Source organism: Rhincodon typus, chromosome 8, assembly GCF_021869965.1.
Source record: "Rhincodon typus isolate 14 chromosome 8, sRhiTyp1.1, whole genome shotgun sequence".
Lineage (NCBI taxonomy): Eukaryota > Metazoa > Chordata > Chondrichthyes > Orectolobiformes > Rhincodontidae > Rhincodon > Rhincodon typus.
In genome coordinates, this window is record NC_063339.1 from 40,664,372 (window position 1) to 40,684,739 (window position 20,368).

Genomic DNA, 20,368 nt, shown 5'->3' on the forward strand with positions numbered 1-20,368 from the left:
GGGCCTAGACCCTTTCTGAAGAAGGGTCTAGGCCCGAAACGTCAGCTTTCCTGCTCCTCTGATGCTGCTTGGCCTGTTGTGTTCATCCAGCTCTACACCTTGCTATCCATGAAACTGTTTCAGTAGTTTTTAAATGTTGATGTTTCAGCTTTTAACTTAATCCTCTGTGTGTGGCCAATCTTTGTTTTACTCTCTGTAAAAATAGCATAAAGGGAAAGTTTAAACTACTTTTTACTTCCTAGTTTGTTGTAGTGAAGATTCCCAAATGTGATTGGCTGTTTACACATTGGCTTTGTGATGACATTATTGGTGCTGAATGCTGGAGTTCTCTTGTGACTGATTCCAGAATGAAACTAACATTGGGCAAGGTCAAATCCACACCGCTTAAAATTGCTAGATCTTTGTGGACTGCTTTCTTTGAGGCACCCGCTGAGCATGGTCATTTTGCCACTCAGTGAAAAACATCAGTCACTGGTGGCAAATAATGTAATTTGTCATGAACTTATGTGACAAGCCCAGACAAATAAACATGTGTAGCCTACATTTGGAAATGTTCAACAGGAGCAAATAAACTAAAACATTTAAAAATATGGCAATTGTTTGAGTGGTGACAAAGATCGCTTTTGTGTGAACTTCTGAAATAGATGAGTGTAAAACAAAGTATTCCAAATGCCAGAAGTCTGAAATTAAAAACAGAAAATGCTGAAGATATTTAACAGTCCGGCAACATCTGTGGAGAGAGAAATAGAGTTAACAGTTCAGTACTGTGACCTTTTAGTTAGATTAATAGACCATTTTATGTATTTAGAATATTAATTCTTCAAAGATAAAGTTTACATCTTAATAGGTAAACGTGATAAAGGAAGCGTAATTGTCAGAAGTTGACCACATTGATTTCTTCCAGAGGCTCTCTTAAACTTAAAAGGTCTCATCGTTTCAATTGTCAGTAATTAGATTTTGAACACTGGATTTTCCTTTTCCTACTTATTTCACTAACATAGACATAATTGCTCATTCTTGTCTTCTAGTGCTTGCTGTTGTGACTCTCACTCGCTAATCAGTAAGGTCCAATATCATCTTAAACTGATCAACCTCTAAGAATCATAGAATTTACAGTACAGTAGGAGGCCATTTGGCCCGTTGTGTCTGTACTGGCTCCCAAAAGAGCTATCAGCTAGTCTCATTCTCCAGCGCTATCTCCATAGACCCCTGTACAATATTAGTAAAGTAGCATAGCAGGTATTTCTGATTCTTCAAACACTGTATGCATATGACATTCGGAAAAGTTGACCATGGGAGTATGTTTCAAGTTCCACAACTGCTCGCCAATTGATCTGCTGCCAGCATGATTTCTGGGGAGTTTGAATGCAGTAAAGACAACATACCATTGGTAACTGGATACCTATGGTTAGTACAAGGATCTAGAGATTGAACAATGTAGCATTGGAACAAAATATGTATTTGCTATTTCTGTCAATGTTATGGTAACTGCGTATTTCTGTCTTAGTGAGATGTAAATATTGACTAATTTGATTTGTCTTTGAAACTTTGTATGCAATTCAGAATAATAAATTGTAAGCTCACCAAAATAGAAAATAGGATTAGTCATTTACTGGTTCATTGTTTCCCGAGTGATGTGGGTGTTGTATCAGAAAGTTAAATAAGTAAAATTCAGTATTAAGTTTGGTTTTCTGAAAGATGGTGCAGATTATTGGATTCACATTACAAAGACTGCATTTGAATAACCAGATTTTATTTTTCTTTATTTCAGAGACTTTATCAAGACCGTGCGCAGGTATTGAATTTAGATATGGGCACCGACAATGTCAGTGCAAATCTGTGGTATGCATTACAACTTTATTTTGCACATTTGAAATGTTCTTTTCATCAGCTATAAATAATTGTGCACTGTAATTTGTTTGCATCGAAGCCTAAATAAACAGCTCTTGAAGTTTTTTTTAATATGGAGGACAATAGTTAATCTGGCCAACACAGTTCATCTTTAGTTATTATCAATAATATTAAGTTGGTCAAATTATAATGTGGGTAAGTCCAGCAAGTCCAACTGCACAGGGAATATTTAACTTCAATGAACATAATTCATTTTGTTTCCAAAAACTGGGTTTCAAAACATGGATTAAATTAATAGCACAATTTCTCTATAATCTCTTGTTTTATTGTGATTGTTTGCAACAGTTATTGATACTAAATTTAAATCATAATACAGTATATAAGCAGCTCTTAAGTTCAAGAATGGGATTGTTTTTCAAGTTTTGGTGGTGGACTTAAATATAGAACCCTGATGAAAATCTTTGCTCAATAATTTGTCATAGTCTCAATTCTGTTGCTAATAGGCATGGATCTGCAGCAAAGGCAGTTTATAGTTTTACCATAACCTGGCATTAATGTCAATGTAAGGAAGCCGTAAAGAATATTGCAAAGGTAAATAGAGGTGCTGTTCTAAGATTGCGTTCAGGAACAGAGCTGGGCATAGCAGTTATACATGCGCCACTAAATGTGGCAGAGACTGATCACACCAAGTGCTTGATTTGAATGTACGCCGTTCCTCATTTCAAACATTAAATAAATTTTAAAAAAGGGAGTAGGACAAAAGATAAATTCTTCTAAAACTTTGGGATTGAGATTTTAAGGAGACAAGGAAAATGGTTTTGAAAACCTAATTTGTGTTGGATCAAAACAATTGCAGTGAAGTCAAATTTATTCATGTGGTCTGATTTTTCAGTCTTTATTACAATCTGAAATTACCCTTTAAGAAGAAATGACTCTGCTTTGCCTTTCCAGTTATTTTCTCTTATTCTGAAGATGGTGAGTTGTAGAGATGCATGAAAATAGAAACTTTCTCAATTGAGTGCCCAAATAATCATTTTTACATTGTGTAAGCCAGTCAGTATTGACACTGTTATACAAAGCACATATTAAAGGGTCACCAAGGGGCAGCACATATATAAGGCTCATAAACAATGAACATAATTGTGGATGTTAATGATACCAAATAAATACTTTTGCTTGGTAACGCTTGGACATACCTAAACAGATCCCCACTAGGCCTTTGGCTATGATGGGTTTGCTCTCCGTCACTGTCCACATTACTAATTCCACCTTTCACTTCTAACTCTGCCACTTTAAGTCGACTTTCACTTTTCAGTTCCAACTTCTGAGGTTTAAAAACCCTCTTTTTCTCTCTTTCGTCTTTTTCTTTAACCCTTTCTTCTGGTAAGGCTATTGATTCTTTTTCTTCCGCTTTTAATCATAAGTCAAACTGTTTCATTTCCTTTACAAGTTGTTTTAATTCTTTTGCTCTTTGTTTTGCTGCACTTGTATCTGTCTTTTGCTTTTGCCTCTAATTCAATTTGCTTCATTTGCAATTGAATTTTAACTATTTCCAAAGATTCCAATTGCATTTCTGGCAATTGTAAATGCTGAGCTATCGCTGAAATCACTTCCCCTTTCCTCATGGACAAAATCAACTCCAACTCCAGCTTGTCTGCCAATTCTGAAAGCTATACCTCACTCACCTTCTGTAAACCACCCCAAGTGGTACACAAGGCACATCCTACTTAAACCAACTGAATGCAACACCCAAAAAGAGAAAACCAACACTCACTGTCTATGACTCCAATAATCATAGAATCCCTACAGTGTGGAAACAGGCCCTGTGGCCCACTAAGTCCACCGACCGAGCATCCCACCCAGACCCATCCTTATAACCCACCTAATCTACATATACCTGAGGCAGTTTAGCATGACCAATCCACCTAGCCTGCACATCTTTGGACTGTGGGAGGAAACTGGAGCACCTGGAGGAAACCCACGCAGACACGGGGAGAATTGTGCAAACTCCACACAGACAGTCGCCCAAGGGTAGAATTGAACCTGGGTCCCTGGTGCTGTGAGGCAGCAGTGCTAACTGCTGAGCCACCATGCTGCCCCACCAATCCTAAAGCAAATCTGGAATTAGAAATTTTGATCCTGACAAGAGCTCCCAATTTGATATGGATCAGCCAAATCCATCAAAATACATCAAGGAGATAACCTAGACCGTAGCTTTTATCTTTTTAAAGGCAAGTGTAAGGTACTGTGTTCCAGATGTGATTTGATTGGTCACACTACTATGCTTTAAGCAAAACACACTTTTTATTCTTACACAAGTTAAAACGCAACACACAAAAAAATTGGCACAACTTTATCGAAATACTTAACAAAATAATACATTCTTTAACTATCAACATCCACTATTTCCAATATAGCAGCATCCCATAAGCAAAGGCAAGTTCAGCAAAACAGCTCACTTACTATCTCCTCTAGTCCAGGACAAAGGGACACTAACAGAATGAATCTAGCAGTGGAGCGAGTTCTCCAGCTCTTTGCAGCAGTAGAGAGAGAACTGGACTTAGTAGCTTCAACTCCAAAAACTCCCATCTTTAACAATTGGAAGCAAAATGTAAAAACCTAGGTTTGCGTGAGCCTGACTCCCCCCACTCATGCTTCCTTTGTCTAGTTTTAAAAGAAACCCAAAGCTATTTACTCTGCTTTCCATGGAGTAGACACCTTAGCACTAGCTGACAACACTTCTTTTCAAGAGCAACAAGACAGAACAAGTCCCTCATTAAAGACACATATCATCGCATAGGTAAAAAGAAATGCCAATAGAATTCTTAAGAGAATTGGAATACCAAGGTACACAAAATACTAGGAGAGATAGGTATCCTTAAAATATGGAATAGTAAGTTAATAGGTAGGGTCACCTTAAGGGTGAAAGCAATAAAGTTTAAATCAGGGTTACTGTGCATGTATGTGAAAGCATGAAATGTGATAAATATAGTGAGAAAAATGCAGAAGAACAATTTGCAAGGAAATTAGAGAGGTGCAAAAATTATAATGCGTGACTTTAATTACCCAAATATAGACTGGGATAAATAGTGTAAAGGGAAGAGAGGGACAAAACGTCCAAGAGTGCATTCAGGAGCATTCTCTACAATAGTGTATTTCCAGTCCAACAAGAAATGAAGCACTGCTATATCTAGTTCTTGTGAATGAGATGGGTGAGTAGATCAAGTAACAATGGAAAAATATTTGGGGGACAGTTATCATTCTATCATAAAGTTTAGGGTGACTATGGAAAAGGATAATGAACATTCCAAATTAAGAATAATTAATTGGGGAAAGCCAGTTTCAATGGGGGTAAGAATGATTCTGGGTTGAAATTGTTGGTGTTAAAGGCTGGTAGGAAAAATGGTGGCTAAACAAATGAGAGATGATTTGGGCACAGTCGAGGAATATTCTCTTGAAAGGCAAAGGTAGTGCAACTAAATCCAGATGTTCCTGATGTAGAGCTAACTTAGAAGTGAACCCCAAAGTCTTCTATAGACATACAAATACTAAAATAGTAGTAAAAGGAGTGGGCACCAAAACCGGGATTTTACATATGGAGGCAGAGGGCATAGCTGAATGAATGCATCTGTCTTTATCAAGAAAGAAGTTACTCACCAGATCATGGGGAAAGAGAGGAAATTCATTTGCTAGAAGGGTTTAGAATTGATAAGGAGGTGGTGGTATTGAATAAGCTATCTCGACTTAATGTTGACAAAACCAGATGAAATTTATCCACGAATTCTGAGTAAATTAAAAATGCATATTAAGAATGTAAATTACATGCATATGTAGCAATATCTTTTAGTATTCTTAGACTCAGGTGGTGCCAGAGGATGGCAGAATTGCAATCTTACACCCTAGTTCAAATAAAAGTGTGATGATAAATAACTACAGACAACCTGTTTGGCAGACTTCTAGAAAATATAATTTGAAACAAAATAGGCAAATGTGAGTTAATTGAAGAGTCTGAACCAACAGATTTCTTAAGAGAAGATCATATTTAACTAACTTGCTAGAGATTTTTGAAAGGGTAACGGAGAGTGTTGATCAGGACAATACCGTTGATGTGGCATGGCTACAAATTGACCGAGTGACAGGAAACGCAGAGTGTTAATGAATATTTTTTGGGCTGAAGGAAGGTTTGTAGATCAGTTCCCAAAGGTCAATGCTGAAATCCTTGGTTTTTTTTTGATATGACTGAACTTGACATTGGTGTACAATGCACAATTTCAGAATTTGCAGATGGTATGAAGCATTGTAAACTGTGAGCAGTGTAGCACTTCAAAAGGATGTATACAAGTTAGTGGAACGGGCCAGTCGATAGGAGACATGGTTCTTGAAGAAGTATGATGTGCTACATTTTGGTCGAAAATGTGTAGATGGTGTAAAATTAAAGAGTACAATTCTAAAGGGAGTGCAGGAGCAGAAAGAACTGGTTGTATATGTGCTTAAGTAATTAAACGTGACAGGAAGTTTGAGAAAGCAGTTCATAAAGCATACAAATAACTATGTTTTTTAATATGTGGAGAGAATACAAGAACAAGGACTTTATGTTAAACCTATAGAAGACTCTAGATTGTCTTCAGCTTCAATCAAGTACTAGAGGGCACTCTTTCAGGACAGAGGTCAAAATTGCTTTCTCTGAGCTGTTGACTTTGGAATTCTGTTTTAGAAGGTGTTGCTGTTTTTAAGACGGAGGTGAATAGATCCTTGTTTGGCAATGGAGTTAAGGGTTATCGGGGTAGATGAGAAAGCATTTTTGAAATACTAACAAATCAACTGTGATCTTACTGAATGGCAGAGCAGGTTTGAGAGATTTAATAGTCTACCTGTGTTTCTATTTCATATGGTTATACGTCAGTAAGAATTTCAGTGTAATGAATTCAGTTATTATGGAGATTCATGTTTTTGCAAAAGCAAAAATGAGCAAATTTAGCAATGGACTCTGTGCCTAGTTTAAAGTTCAAGGCATGGTTTGAGCCTCACACCAGTATTATTGGATGAGTTCCAGAGATTTTGTGAGTTGAAAATCTCCCCATAATTTCAGACATTCCCACATGTTCTTCCATATTTTTGGATAAAGCATTGAAAATTACTCCAACGAGATGAGGCCAACTGTAAGCTAACTGATTTATTTTACATCAAATACATGAATAATTGGAATTTTCAGAGAGCTTCAATCAATTTACTGTCACCATAAAATTAACAAAATATGCGACTGCCATTATTATAAGTTAAACCCACTTTATCTGTTCCTGTATAGAGGTTGTATTTGTTCATATGTAAACCTGTGACTATCATTTAATTCTGCTTTTGACTCTGGTGCTTTATTGCTAATGCCATTAAAAAATGGTGGGGAAAGTTAAGCAAGTGGAAAAGCCAATATTGAAAAAGGCGGAAGATATAAATTTTTTAGATGTAGGGCTGGAGGAGGCACCAAGGCAGAGTAGCTTGTGCGTCAGGATGAAGCCCCAGTCTTGATTTTTCTGCTTACAACCTGGCGTGATATTTGAACCTTGTGACTCAGATCTAACAGTGCTACTGACTGAGCAGGATCACTATCACGAAATACTGACTCATCTATGATCACAAAGACCTTGTCTTTGCTAAGCTACTTGTTACACCTGAATAAGGGGAGGTGATGGCCTAGTGGTATTATTGCTGGACTGTTACTCCAGAGACCATGGCACATAGTGGAATTTGAATTCAATAAATGTCTGGAATTAAGAGTCTAATGATGACTGTGGATCCATTGTCGATTGTTGGAAAAACCCATCTGGTTCACTAATGTCCTTTAAAGAAGGAAACTGCTATCCTTACCTGGTCTGGCCTATATGTGACTCTGGACCCACAGCAATGTGGTTGACTCTCAAGCGCCCTCTGGGCAATTAGGGACGGGCCATAAATGCTGCCGAGACAGTGATGCCTTCATCCCGTAAATGAATAAAGAAGAAAAAAAAGACATGCTGTAAGGCTGAATATTTCTCAGCAGATGTAAGGTCAATGATTCATTAAACAGACTATTGAATATAGACGTCTCAAAATGTATTCAGTAGAAACAATTGAAAACATTTTTGGAGTGGAAGACAACACAAATCTTCACTTCAGGAGAAACAAAAACAAAAGGGCAGGAAAGGTCTTCAATATAGCAGAATTGAGAATTATCTTTTCAAGGCAAGAATTTCTCAAAGGGATGACAACATAAATTGTTTTACCCCAGGAGATAATGACAATATTTCATGTATATGGCAATTGAAAATTAAATTTAAAAATGTTTTAGGTGTCTACAGAATGTTGTCTTGGAAAAGTTACCTGGACCTGGTAATAATTATGCTTGTAATGAAATTATGGCATTGCAACAGCAGGTTAAAACAAAATGTTCTTTTAGATAAAAATGTGGTTGGATAGCAAAGGCAACTTCTTGCTATGTTTGAAGTTGAAGCTACATTTTGTAAAAATATGGAATATGCTTTTATGAGAAGCATGTGCAAAAAATTGCTTTGCAGTACTACTTTGGAAATTAAGTCCTGCAATTACTGAATGGTAAATTGCAAACGATCTCAGGCATTGCAAAATATTAAATTATAAACTTAACTTGTTTTATTTGGTTGCAATTGAAAAAGGCCAGCCAAAATGCTGCATATTTCCTCTTTACACTTATAATTTTATACAAAGTATTGTATTTAAAACTTCACACTGAAGTATCCTTCGAATCAGTAGGAGCAGGAATCTTCAAGAATTTGGGTTCAACACCCCAGATATCGCGGGCATACTCTGTAATGGCTCGATCGCTGGAGAACTTCCCAGAAGAAGCAATGTTTTTAATTACTATTTTGGTCCATTCTATTGGGTTCTGTAAAAATATATAGATATAATATAAAATTGCTGTTTTTTTTTCTATCAAAATATTATCCAATTACTTATGAACTTTCACATAGTTTATCACGGAGGAGCCTAATAAATGAAAGCATCAATTCTTTTGGTAACATTAGCTCAGTTTTCAACTTTTGTGAAGTGGAAGTAAAACAGAGGATTAATACACCCCAATTTAGCTGTACTGGTGCAAATAGATGTAACCATCACACACACAAGCCAAGTATTGCAAAGGAATTGAGGAATAGTGGCTATCCTAGGCCTTTAACTTCAACTTCCTGCTCATGTTTTCTAAACACACTGGCACTTCAAAAATGTAATATTAAGGCTTCAACTGAATATAGCTCAGAGGTGTGGGCTAGGAACAATTCAGAAAACAGAGAAGCATTTATGTACTTTGCTTTTTTCTGGTGTTTAGAAATTCTATTCTCTGAAGATGGTGGTCAGAACCACAATTTCAGGTCTCACAAGGATAAGCCTACGTTTGAGTGCATTTGGTCTATACTAATAAATGTAAACTTTAGCCACTCATGTTTCAATTCTCCTTGACCCCAGGAAACTGTAGGATGTGGGATCTGGGTGCCCAAATTTTTGCCTATGTTATAATGGCTGGTGGAGCATGTCCTGCTTGAATATAAAGTGAAACATAATTTTCCACTGCCAAATAAGGCTGTTATCCAATTTAATGTAAGCAATGCTGGAATAAAGGATATATCCAGATCACTTAACTGCTTTATGTATGGCTTTATATCAAAATGTATAAACAGTACTGTAGGAGTGCAATATTCTGACCTGATATAACTGGTTGACTTTTTCTTGAATACTGATATAAGATTCAAAATCAGCAAACACTTTGAACCTGGGATAAAGAGTAATGTGAAACATAAATAAAATAAAGAAGGAGGCTGTCACAAAGAAGAGTTGAATTATAAATTAGTATAAATAACTGTATAAATTACAGATGTGAAACTGTTCAGCGTTTTAACACTTATTAGGAAATCTGGAAGTGGAAGAGCACCCTTTTTATTCCACTTCTGAAATTCTGTAGAAAGTGGGACAAGATTGTCACTTGCATCTACTTTCCTGCTAAGACATTATTTGTTCAAACACAGCTGGTGAGATCACATTAAGCATCCAAAAACTTGCCTTTTATTTCAAATTTAGGATACCTACCTCTGAGCCTGGAAGCCCCAGGTTCAAGTCCTACTTGCTCCATAATAACATCTCTGAATAGATTGATTAGGGAATATCTAGAATGAACTTCAGGATTACAATCTGGTGGAGGTGTGGCTCAGAAGCTTTTTAAATATCACTTTATATGAACACTGATCACAGGCAAAGCATCAAATTTACTTTTTGGGCTGTGCAGTGTTTCTACTTTTAATTTTGTTCAGTTTGGCTGCACCCAAAATCCCTGTCTTTTCCGCATTGGCAATGGTGCCCCAATTTTGCTATAAATATTGGTGAACTCCATGTGAGATTTGATGACGCTGTGATTTCAGACCAAGTCAGCACAGAGGCAAGTTGAGAGGTGAAAGTTTAGTCCTCGCCTAAATTCCAGTGCTACTGTAGTTGAGGAATTTCACTGGTCACTTGACTAAATAGTGGTAACAAACTAGAAAATGAAATAACTTCATACATAAAACTTCAATTATAATAACACCATTAACCTGTTATTCAGATCCCAAGATGCACATCAAAACTTTGTAAAAGTCTTGACATGCTGACCTCTGTGGAAACTGAACTTCTGACTGGTAATTCCCCAGTTCTCTGGGTCCCTCTGCAAAAATTTCTGACTCACCAGACTAATCCTGGCTGACCAGAACTGTTTACCCTTTAACAACCGCACTGTCTCTTTAACTAGACCCCAATATGACTACCCTTCAACCTATTATCACATCCATCTGCCAACTTTATCCACTTTCATCACCAACCCTATCTACTGACCTCACCCACCTAACCACCCTGAATAGTTTGCAAGAAATGTTAGACACAACATAGATCACCATGACTGTGTTGACCATGATCCCAATTGTCTGCATGTAGTCCGTATCTCTTCATTCCCTGCCTGTTCATGTGTCTGTCTAAATGCCTTTTAAATATTGCTATTGTAACTACTTCTATCACATCCCTTGGTAGCGCATTCCAGGAACCTACCACCCTCTGTATAAAAAAAAACCTTGACTCATACTACTCCTTTAAATTTTCCCCTTCTCACCTTAAACCTATACTCCCTAGTGTTTAACATTCTCACTCTGAGAAAAAGGACTCCGACTGTCCATCCTATCCATTCCTCTCATAATTTTCATACTCCAAACGCCCTCAGCCTCCGATGCTCTAGCAAAAGCAATCCAAGTTTGTCCAACCTCTTTTTATAGCTAATATAATTCCACTCCAGGCAACATCCTGGTAAACTTCTTTTGCATCCTCTCCAAAAGTTCTGCATCTTCTCCAAAGGCTCCACATCGTCTTTATTTTGTGACGACCAGAACTGCACACAGTAATCTAAATGTGGAGTAATTATAGTTTTATACAGCTGCAACATGATTTGCCAACTTTTATACTCAATGCCCTGACAGATGAAGGCAAGCATGCCAGATGCTGCCTTTACCACCTTATCCACTTATGTTGCCACTTTCGGAGAGCTATGGACTTGCACCCCAAGATCCCTCTTTACATCTTCTATGACCAAACTAATTTTGTATCCAATTTACCAACTCACCATGGATCCCATGTGATTGAATCTTCTGGACCAGCCACCATGAGGGTCTTGTCAAATGCTTTAGTAATTAATGTCCATGTAAACAATATCATTGTCCTACCCATATCATCATCTTTGTCACTTCCTCAAAAAAACTGAATCAAATTTGTGACCTCAGTGACACAAAGCCAAACTGAATATCCCTAATAGGTCAATTCTTTTACAAATGCGAGTAAATCCTGTCCCTATGAATATTCTCAAATAATTTTCTACCACTGAGTTAAGGCTCACTTGCCCATAATTTCCTTATTTATCCCTGTTGCTGTCCTTAAACGATGGAACAACACTGGCTTATTCTCCAGCCTTCTGAGACCTCATATGTGTCTAAGGAGGATACAAAGATCTCTGTCAAGAAAAATCCAACTCTAATTCCTGGGTAACTAGCTACAAAACTGACCCCTCTAATCACTCACCGTGTCCCTAAATCTTCCCACTTAACCTCTGATCCACCAACTAACCCCAGGCCTTGATTATCCCACCCTGCCATTGTTCTGACCCAAACTGACTATCCCACCCTGCCACTGCTCTGACCATCTGACTCACCCCAATGAACTCTCCTAAAATGCTACATGAGCACCAGACCAACACATCCTCCCTGACAAAACTGAACTACCACACCTATCTGACTACCCTAGTTCTGGCTAGTCATTGCCTTGCCTGCCGCTTTGCCCACCTGTCTCCCACCAGTTTATAACTCCTATTCTATCCACTTATTTCACCCACCTAACTACCCCATTATGCTGCACATTCTTTGCTCCATTCACCATGCATTGAGATTCACACTGGACGTTTAAACTTAATTAGATGGCAGCTAGTGCTGTAAGAAGGGGCTGCCTTGGCATTTCCCTGATGCCATAGTGCTGTACTGGAGTTCTTCAACAAATGCTGTGTTCCACATTTCTGGAGAAGCCAGGATCAGAAGTTGTGGCAAGTTAGGTGGAGCAACAGCTAGTGCAGAATTGTTGGAGTAGAGTAAAACTCCAAGGATGATTGTTGATTTGTTGAACATGTGGACCAATCAGTTTTTAGAAGACGTTCAAGGTAGTGTGTATACAAAATATTTGCAGGCTATAACACAATCTTTGTGTTAGGATCATGGATTGAGACAGCACAAACAAAGGCCATTACACCTCTGCAATTCTGGTAGAGCAATTAATCCCATTCCCCTGCTCGTACCTCATCGACCTGTAAATTATTTTTCTTCAAGCAATTATTCAGCTCTCTTTGGAGTGTTAATATTGAATCAGCTCCTATCATTAGTTTAGGCAGTGCTGGCCTGCTGCAAAATCCCAAGATTAGCAAATGTCACTTATTTTGGAGTACACCTACTCTAATTCAAGATCACAAATCACTGAAATCTGTGTCGTGTAACCTTACTGCCACTGGAAATAGTTTCTTTTTATTTACTCTCAAAATTATTTATGATTTTTAACACTTTTAACCAACTCAGTTCTAAGGAGAACAATCTCAGCTTCATAAATAGTTCAGCTATTGCTCTTGTGATTTATGGGAGAGTAGCCTTTTATTTCTATCAACACAAGTCTTATCACTCCTCCTTGGGCAGGCTGGATTTTATGGTTTATGAGTGAGGTGTTTAGGCGAGGTTGTCCAGTGAGAGAGGGCTTAAAGAAAATGCTGGCATTGGTTTAGTAGTAACTGGCGATCCACCTGTGTCAGTAAATTTTCATTGCAAGAAAACTGTTAGGAACACTGAATCCACTGGCATATTGGAGCACAGCTAGTGGAGATATTTTCCATTTTGGTAACTATTGTGCCAGTAGTATCATTTTTAACTCCTGGCAGGAAAGTACATCTGAACATAACTCTCTAATTTCCCTTTTGAATGTTCTGAGAAACTTGCAGCAGTCTCTCATTTTCCAGTTGCCAGGCATAATTGAGGCTGGACAAATGGAGGGAGCCAGTCCAAAAATGGACTCTCTGTTCGATGAATCTCTGCAAGTGCTCCTCAAGGCACTAGACGATCAGTGGGAGATCCTTGTGGCAAGGGATGGCAAGAGGAGATCTCCTTGCACAGAGGTCACAAGGAGATCAGTGGTGATGGAGTTATCCAAGGGCCTGGTTGCAGTCCCGTAAGAAATGATCAGCAAGGGTGAGCGTACAACCGTTTTGCTAATGGACCTACATGGGTGAGAGTGATGTGTGTCAGATATGGGATTGTCTCCTGTCCAGGCAACGTGCAGAAGGTGGCATGAAGCACACGTGCAACATGACATGACACTGGAGGATTTGTCCCAGTGGCTGAACCGCCACTGGGACATGAGATGGAACTGACAGTAGGCAAAAGTCAGCTACATGTACAAAACAAATTAGGAACATTGATAATTAGGTGCTAAAGCCTACTTGAAGTTGTGAGGCCTGTAGCAAGAGAACCATGAAGCTGAATGCAATCCACTTCAAAACACATTAGGGTGGCAGAGGGGCTCAGCGGCCAGCACTGTTGCCTCACAACGCCAGGGACCCGGGTTCAGTTGCGGCCTCGGGCGACTGTGCAGAGTTTGCACATTCCGCATCTGTGTGGGTTTCCTCCAGGTGCTGTGGTTTCCTCCCACAGTCCAACAATGTGCAGGTTAGGTGGATAGGCCATGCTAAATTGCCCATAGTGTCCAGGAATGTGTAGGCTAGGTGGATTAGCCATGGGAAATGTAATGTTACAGGGATAGGGTAAGGGGGTGAGTCTGGGTGGGACACTCACAGTGTAAACTTATTGGGCCAAATGGCTGGTTTCCACACTGTAGGGATCCTAGGAAAGGAGGAGAAAAGCTGGGAATGAGTAAAGAGAAACTGGTTAATGCTAAAGTATTCGGAGAGATAGAATCAGGTCTTCATATCTGGCAAAAACAGATATAAAAGAGATAAAACATTAATGATGTATAAATAGGGCTTCAGTGATTACCTATCATGGTGAAAAAGCATATTCAGAATATCTCTGAAAAGTTCAGGTTGATTTGGAGAAAAATATCCACTTGCAATCTGATCGATCACCTCTTTCAGTTCTGGAATTCTTTCATAATATTGGGAAGCATTGTATCTGAAAAAATATTAACGTAAATTAGCAACGAATAATCTGATATCTTGAGCAGGTCAGACCATCAAATGCATTTGAAGTTGCAGAAATAACAACTTGAGAAACAACAATAGATATTAAATAAAATATTTTATGAAATTGGCTTCAGGAGGAAAATCACATTTCTTCCATTTACTAGTTAAATTTTATTCACAATTTTAGCACATCATTTTGTGTACTTCTTTTCAAGATTAGCCCACCCCATTACTGCTTATACTTTCCTGCCATACTATGATAATCAGTATTTCATTAAATCTTAAGTATTATTAAGAGTATCAGGAATTAGAAGAGATCCTGTACAGTAGTGCTTCAAATGAAGGAGAAATACAAGTTTTAGGAATATACAAAGAATAGGAGTACTGAAAAAAGCAAACAGTGCAGAAAGGTCAATTTGTAATTGATGCAAAGAGGACTTTATACTTAGTTCTTATTCATACTAGATTATTTTTATGCTCTTTCCAATGCAACTCTTGAATGTAAGGCTTCTTATTTTCTCTTGTAGGGGGTAAACTATTCTCAGTTTATCACCTTCAAAACTGGTCAGGAAAGTTTCACAAACGGCACAGAAATAGGAAAATGAAGCCATGAATGAACACAATCTGAAGCATTAATCCTTAAGAGTAAAAACAAGAATTTGAAAAAAAACCAAAAGATAACAATTCATTGCTGTTTTCTCTCAATTCACTTGCCTCTAGATTTTAAGATCTCCCGCTCCTAATAATGAGTACATTTTGAATCAATCTGCAAGTTCAGTCTACATAGAACATGTCATCCTCTGATCCACTTGCTCTGTGTTTCTGCAGGTGCTTTGAGCTGAAACTCAATTTTGATTTCAAAGGCCTCTGGACTTCTTGGTTCTGTTGGGCTTTGGTTACCTTGATTCAGTTCCAATGGATTCTAGGCTTTAATGTGAACTCCACCACTGTTTTCTGCTGAGATTATATTCTCTACTGGACTGCTTCAATTACAATACCTGTTCTGATTCAGCTTTCTGCTCCTTCATTCAGATTAAATTCTCTCAACTTTATGGTTTTGTCTTGGTTCCTTGTAGCCACTGACTCTGCTCTGCTTTACTGGTCCTCTGGATTCCTGCAACACCCTATATTAGACTGGACTAGTTCCTTAAACTCCTAATTCATTTCTCTTCAAACCAACTCCCTCATTTGCACTATCAAATAGGTTTACCTTTCACCTTCCTTCCTTCTGGACTGGCAATCTTTTGATCCTTTCATTTAAATCCCTTTGCTATTATAACAGATTTGTGGATGCACACTTAATGCTAAACGCAACTGTGCACCTCTGCTGGGCATCTACGTCAATCTTTTTGGAAAATGGTCAACTTTCCACTGTTCTCATGCCCTCTGAACAGCCCCCACCAGTGCACTGACGGAAACTTTGTATCTTGAATGCTTCCAGGATCCTTTCACTCTGAAAATTCTTCTGAAACCTAAACATTAGTTCAAACTGATTTCACTCTGTCTACAAGTCAACTTCATACCACTACAGAATACTTTTATACAAAGAAAAAAATGACAATGTCTTTCTTGTTATCTCTTTACAACCTTGACTTGACTGCTCTAATTTCTGCTATACCAATAAATTCTGAAATTGCTCAGTGTTAATTCACATGCACATTTTTGGTTACTGATCCATTACTTTTATGCCTCCTTCTCCCCTCAGTTCCTCTCTCCTGCCTCCTACCCTTACTGTTAGATAGTCATTGCATCTTTATTTAAACTAACATTGATTGTTGTAAATACCCACCTTGTTCATTCTCGCCCTTTAGGAGAGGACATCTGCCATCCCTATCTAGTCTGGCATACTTGTGACTCCAAACCCACACCACCGTGGTTGACTCTTAACTACCCTCTGCACATGGCCCAGCGAGTCACTGAGTTGCAACAAACTGCTTCAGAAGAGGAATAAGATCAGACAGACTACCAGGCATTGACCTAGGCACTGGAAATGACATTGACACAGCCAGTACTATCAACCTTGCAAAGTTTTCCTCACTAAATTTGGAGGCTTGTGCAAGAGCTAACCCACAGACTAGTCAAGCAATGGCCCAACACAGTCATACTCACTGAATCAGACGTCACAGACACTACCACCATCATAACTGGATATGTCTTTCACATTGACTGCAGACCTCATGAAGTCCCAAAGCATCATTGAGTTTCATCATGATTAAGTTTAACGACCAGCTTATAAATAAGAACAATTGTTAATTACCAGTTAATTACCAATAAATTATTAACAATGGCACCAACTTTAAATAAGCTGTTGCTCAAACATATCCTTTATGATATTAATTTTTATACATCAAGATAATTGATTGGAATTAATAGCAATGTAGATCAATAGTAATTTAAAAATAAATATTTGTGTTGCGTACTTTTGCTGTTCTGCTCATCTTTTGCTTCCATTATTATTTAACATTATAAGTAATTTCTCATGGTTACCTACAAACATACCCTTTCTTGTCCAGATCCATAACGTCTTGAACCTTCATGCCAAAAATGAACATATTTTTTTCACCAGCTTCCTCTGCCATTTCCACATTTGCTCCATCCATAGTACCAATAGTCAGGGCACCATTCAGCATGAACTTCATATTTCCTGTGCCAGAAGCCTCTGTGCCAGCTGTGGAGATTTGCTGTGACAGATCTGTTGCTGGAATAACTGTAAATAGATCAGTTAAAATTGATTAATATTGCTATAGAGTAAAATGCATCTGAACTCTGTGCAGAGAGGGCTGAAGGAAACAATGGCCTAATAATTTGATGGCGCACAGTCATTTTTTGGCATTTATATAACAACCAGGTCTTCAATACCAGGAGCAAAAATGTACTAATTATGAGCTGGAAAGTCTGTGAGTTCTCATTGAAGGAGTGGAATTTTATACTGCTAGGTTTGCCAGGCAGCAACATCCAGTAGTGTTAGCTTCTCAACCTTGAAACCTCGAAGATGACTCATGATCAATATAACTTGCATACATCAAGAAATGCACATATCAAAAAAAGTTTACTGACTTGACAAATGTTGTCATTGTAAGATCCAAAGAGTCTTTCTCCAAGTGGCATAGATGGAACTTCTGGATAAATTTATAAATTGATAAATTTTTTTTTCTTTATTTGTTTGTGGGATGTGGACACTGGATGTGGCCAGCCAGCATTTAATGTCTGCCCCTAGTTGCCCTTGAGAAGGTGGTGGTGAGCTGTCTTCTTGAACCGCTGCAATCCCACAATGCCATTAGGGAGGGAATTCCTGAATTTTGATCCAGCTACAGTGAAGGAACAGTAATATATTTCCGAGTCAGGTTGGTGAGTGGCTTGAAGGGGAAGTTGAAGGCGGTGGTGTTCCCATATATTTGCTGCCCTTGTCCTTCTAGACAGAAGTGGTCGTGGGTTTGGAAGTGCTGTCTGAGGATCTTTGGTCAATTTATGCAGTGCATATTGTAGGTAGTACACACTGCTGCTACTCAGCGTTAGTGGTGGAGGGAGTATATGCTTGTGGATATAGTGTCAAGTATCTTGAGTGTTGTTGGGGCTGCACTCATCCAGGCAAGTGCAACCCATATCCTTTAATCCTGCGATGGCACATAACAATATATTATCATTGTCTGTTTGTTTTCATTCTTCCATTTTAAATGCAAAGATTCACATTAAAAGATATTTCATACTTTGAAGATACTTTCTACGTTCACCTTTGGTTTTAGGCTGCTACCAAATTATAACATAGGGAAACTATATAAAGGAATGACTTGTCTCCCTTTTATTATATTTTCATACAGGCATTAAGTAATGTCCCTCATGTAATTCTGTATTTGTATGTGCCAGGTTTTAATAAATATCCTTATTGGGTATACAAAGGTTAGGCTATGTCTGCAAAGTAACAATGTATCACGAGTGAAAGAGTATGTTTGTAATGTTTGATCAAATTTATTGTGCAAGGCATAAACAAGTGTATCAATTGGAATATTGATAAATGGGAATGTAGATGGCAAAACTTAATGGCATGAGCCTTGTTTAGAAAATTGGGTGAATTACGTGAGATGAGTGGTAAGGAGATTCCTGACAGCGAGAACAAAAAGCCATATTTTCCAATCAATTATTGAACAGGGAAATGTGATACTTGCAAGTGAGCAATTCTTTCATGAATTAACATCCTCATTATCACATTGTCTTACCGTATTGATCTGCAGTTTTTCCATTCTCCCACCTGCCTGATAGAAACTAGATAATGAGAATTTCTGATCTGGTGACTCTAGCTTACTGCCTGCTCCTCCGACCCTTCACCTTGGACACCAGAGACCAGCATCTTAAAGGATGTTCCAATGCAACAACCACACACACACCCTGCCCACCAGAATGTTCAGATCCCCATCACTAAAGTGGGGTGCCAGTTTCCCTCTCTCTGACATGTCTTGAGCAACTGACCTGCAGGGACCATGCAGGGAAGCTACAGACTTGCCAGTGCTTGACCAAGTGCATGGCTCGGTTTTAAAGAGAGTGCCAGTGCTAGAAATCCTGGGAAGTTCTGGTAGTAGTATATCGACTGCGGCGAGTAGGGGAATGCCATAAGGTCGTCGTGCATAGGCAATAAGGTTAATTTGGGAAGATAACATGAGAAAATTTGCAACAGCTCATGATGAGAAACCTTCCATGCCAAAATTGACAGCTGATTTCTGGCAAAATTCAGCCCTTTTGCTAAATACGTCATTGTTTTTGAATGACAGCAAATTTAATGACCATCGAATCAAAGATCAACTATTATGATTGCAATCAAAACACACAATTTCTCTGACATCTTTCAGTGCTTATATTAATAACTCAGTTGATTACACAATGATTTTTTTCGTTTCGCAACTCCCACACATAAAGTAAACACCTTGAGAAATTTCATACCAGCAGCTCCTTTCTTTTTCTAAATAACTTCTAAAATTAAAGGACAGGAAATCATGAACTAGGGAATTTTAAGTGGAAAATTAATCTTCATATGTTTAAACAATAATACTGAAAATAAATATATTGAAGCCTACAAATAATTTGAGTTAGAGTCTTTACAGCATAGAAAGAGGCCCTTCAGCCCATTGTGTCTGCACTGGTCATCAAACATCCATCTATTCTAATCCCATCCTCCAGCACTTGGCCCAAAGGCGTACAATGCCATGATGTGTCAACTGCTCATCTAAATAGTGCGTAAATTCTTGAGAGTTTCTGCCTCTACCCTTTCAGGTAGTGAGTTTCAGATACCCACAGCCCTCTAGGTAATTTTCTTTCCCTCAAATCCCCTCTCTAAACCTCCTGCTCCTTAACTTAAAATTATGCCTCATGGTTATTGGCTCTCTTACTAATTCACACAAAAACTTCTAAGATTATTCATTAAATTGTAAAATGAGTTGTTACAAAGAGAACAAAAGTAAGATTAGATAAGAAAAACCCATCTGGCTCACTAATGTCCTTCAGGGAAGAAAGCTGCCATCCTTACCTGGTCTAACCTACATGTGACTCTGTGGTTGACTCTAAACTGCTCTCTGGGCAATTAGGGATGGGCAATAAATGCTGCCTAGCTAGCGATGCCTTCATCCCGTGAATGAAGAAAGAAAAAAAAAATCAAAGAATGGATGGATATGAAATGAAAAATCAGAAATAGGAATGAAAGTAGATTTTGAAGGCGATCAATTGGTGTTGATAGTGAGACTGTACCAATTGATCTTAACTTAGTCTGTGGCTTATTCTCTCTCCCTACACCCT

At 38.3% G+C, this 20,368-nt stretch overlaps 1 protein-coding gene across 3 annotated transcripts in view; it reads right to left on the reverse strand.

The window, feature by feature from the left end:
• Positions 1 to 8,470: 8,470 nt before the first annotated feature.
• Positions 8,471 to 20,368, reverse strand: part of pygl (phosphorylase, glycogen, liver) — a 126,027-nt gene continuing 114,129 nt past the window's right edge. For 2 of the 3 annotated variants that reach the window (XM_048600216.1, XM_048600215.1), the window contains 4 exons: positions 17,087 to 17,294; positions 14,442 to 14,576; positions 9,559 to 9,625; positions 8,548 to 8,746 (listed from right to left, as the gene is read on the reverse strand). In XM_048600216.1, coding sequence (XP_048456173.1) covers positions 8,585 to 8,746; positions 9,559 to 9,625; positions 14,442 to 14,576; positions 17,087 to 17,294 — 572 coding nt within the window. In that variant the 3' untranslated portion in view covers positions 8,548 to 8,584. Of the gene's footprint in view, positions 8,747 to 9,558; positions 9,626 to 14,441; positions 14,577 to 17,086; positions 17,295 to 20,368 lie in introns of all 3 variants that reach the window. The other variant, XM_048600214.1, reaches the window with a different exon arrangement.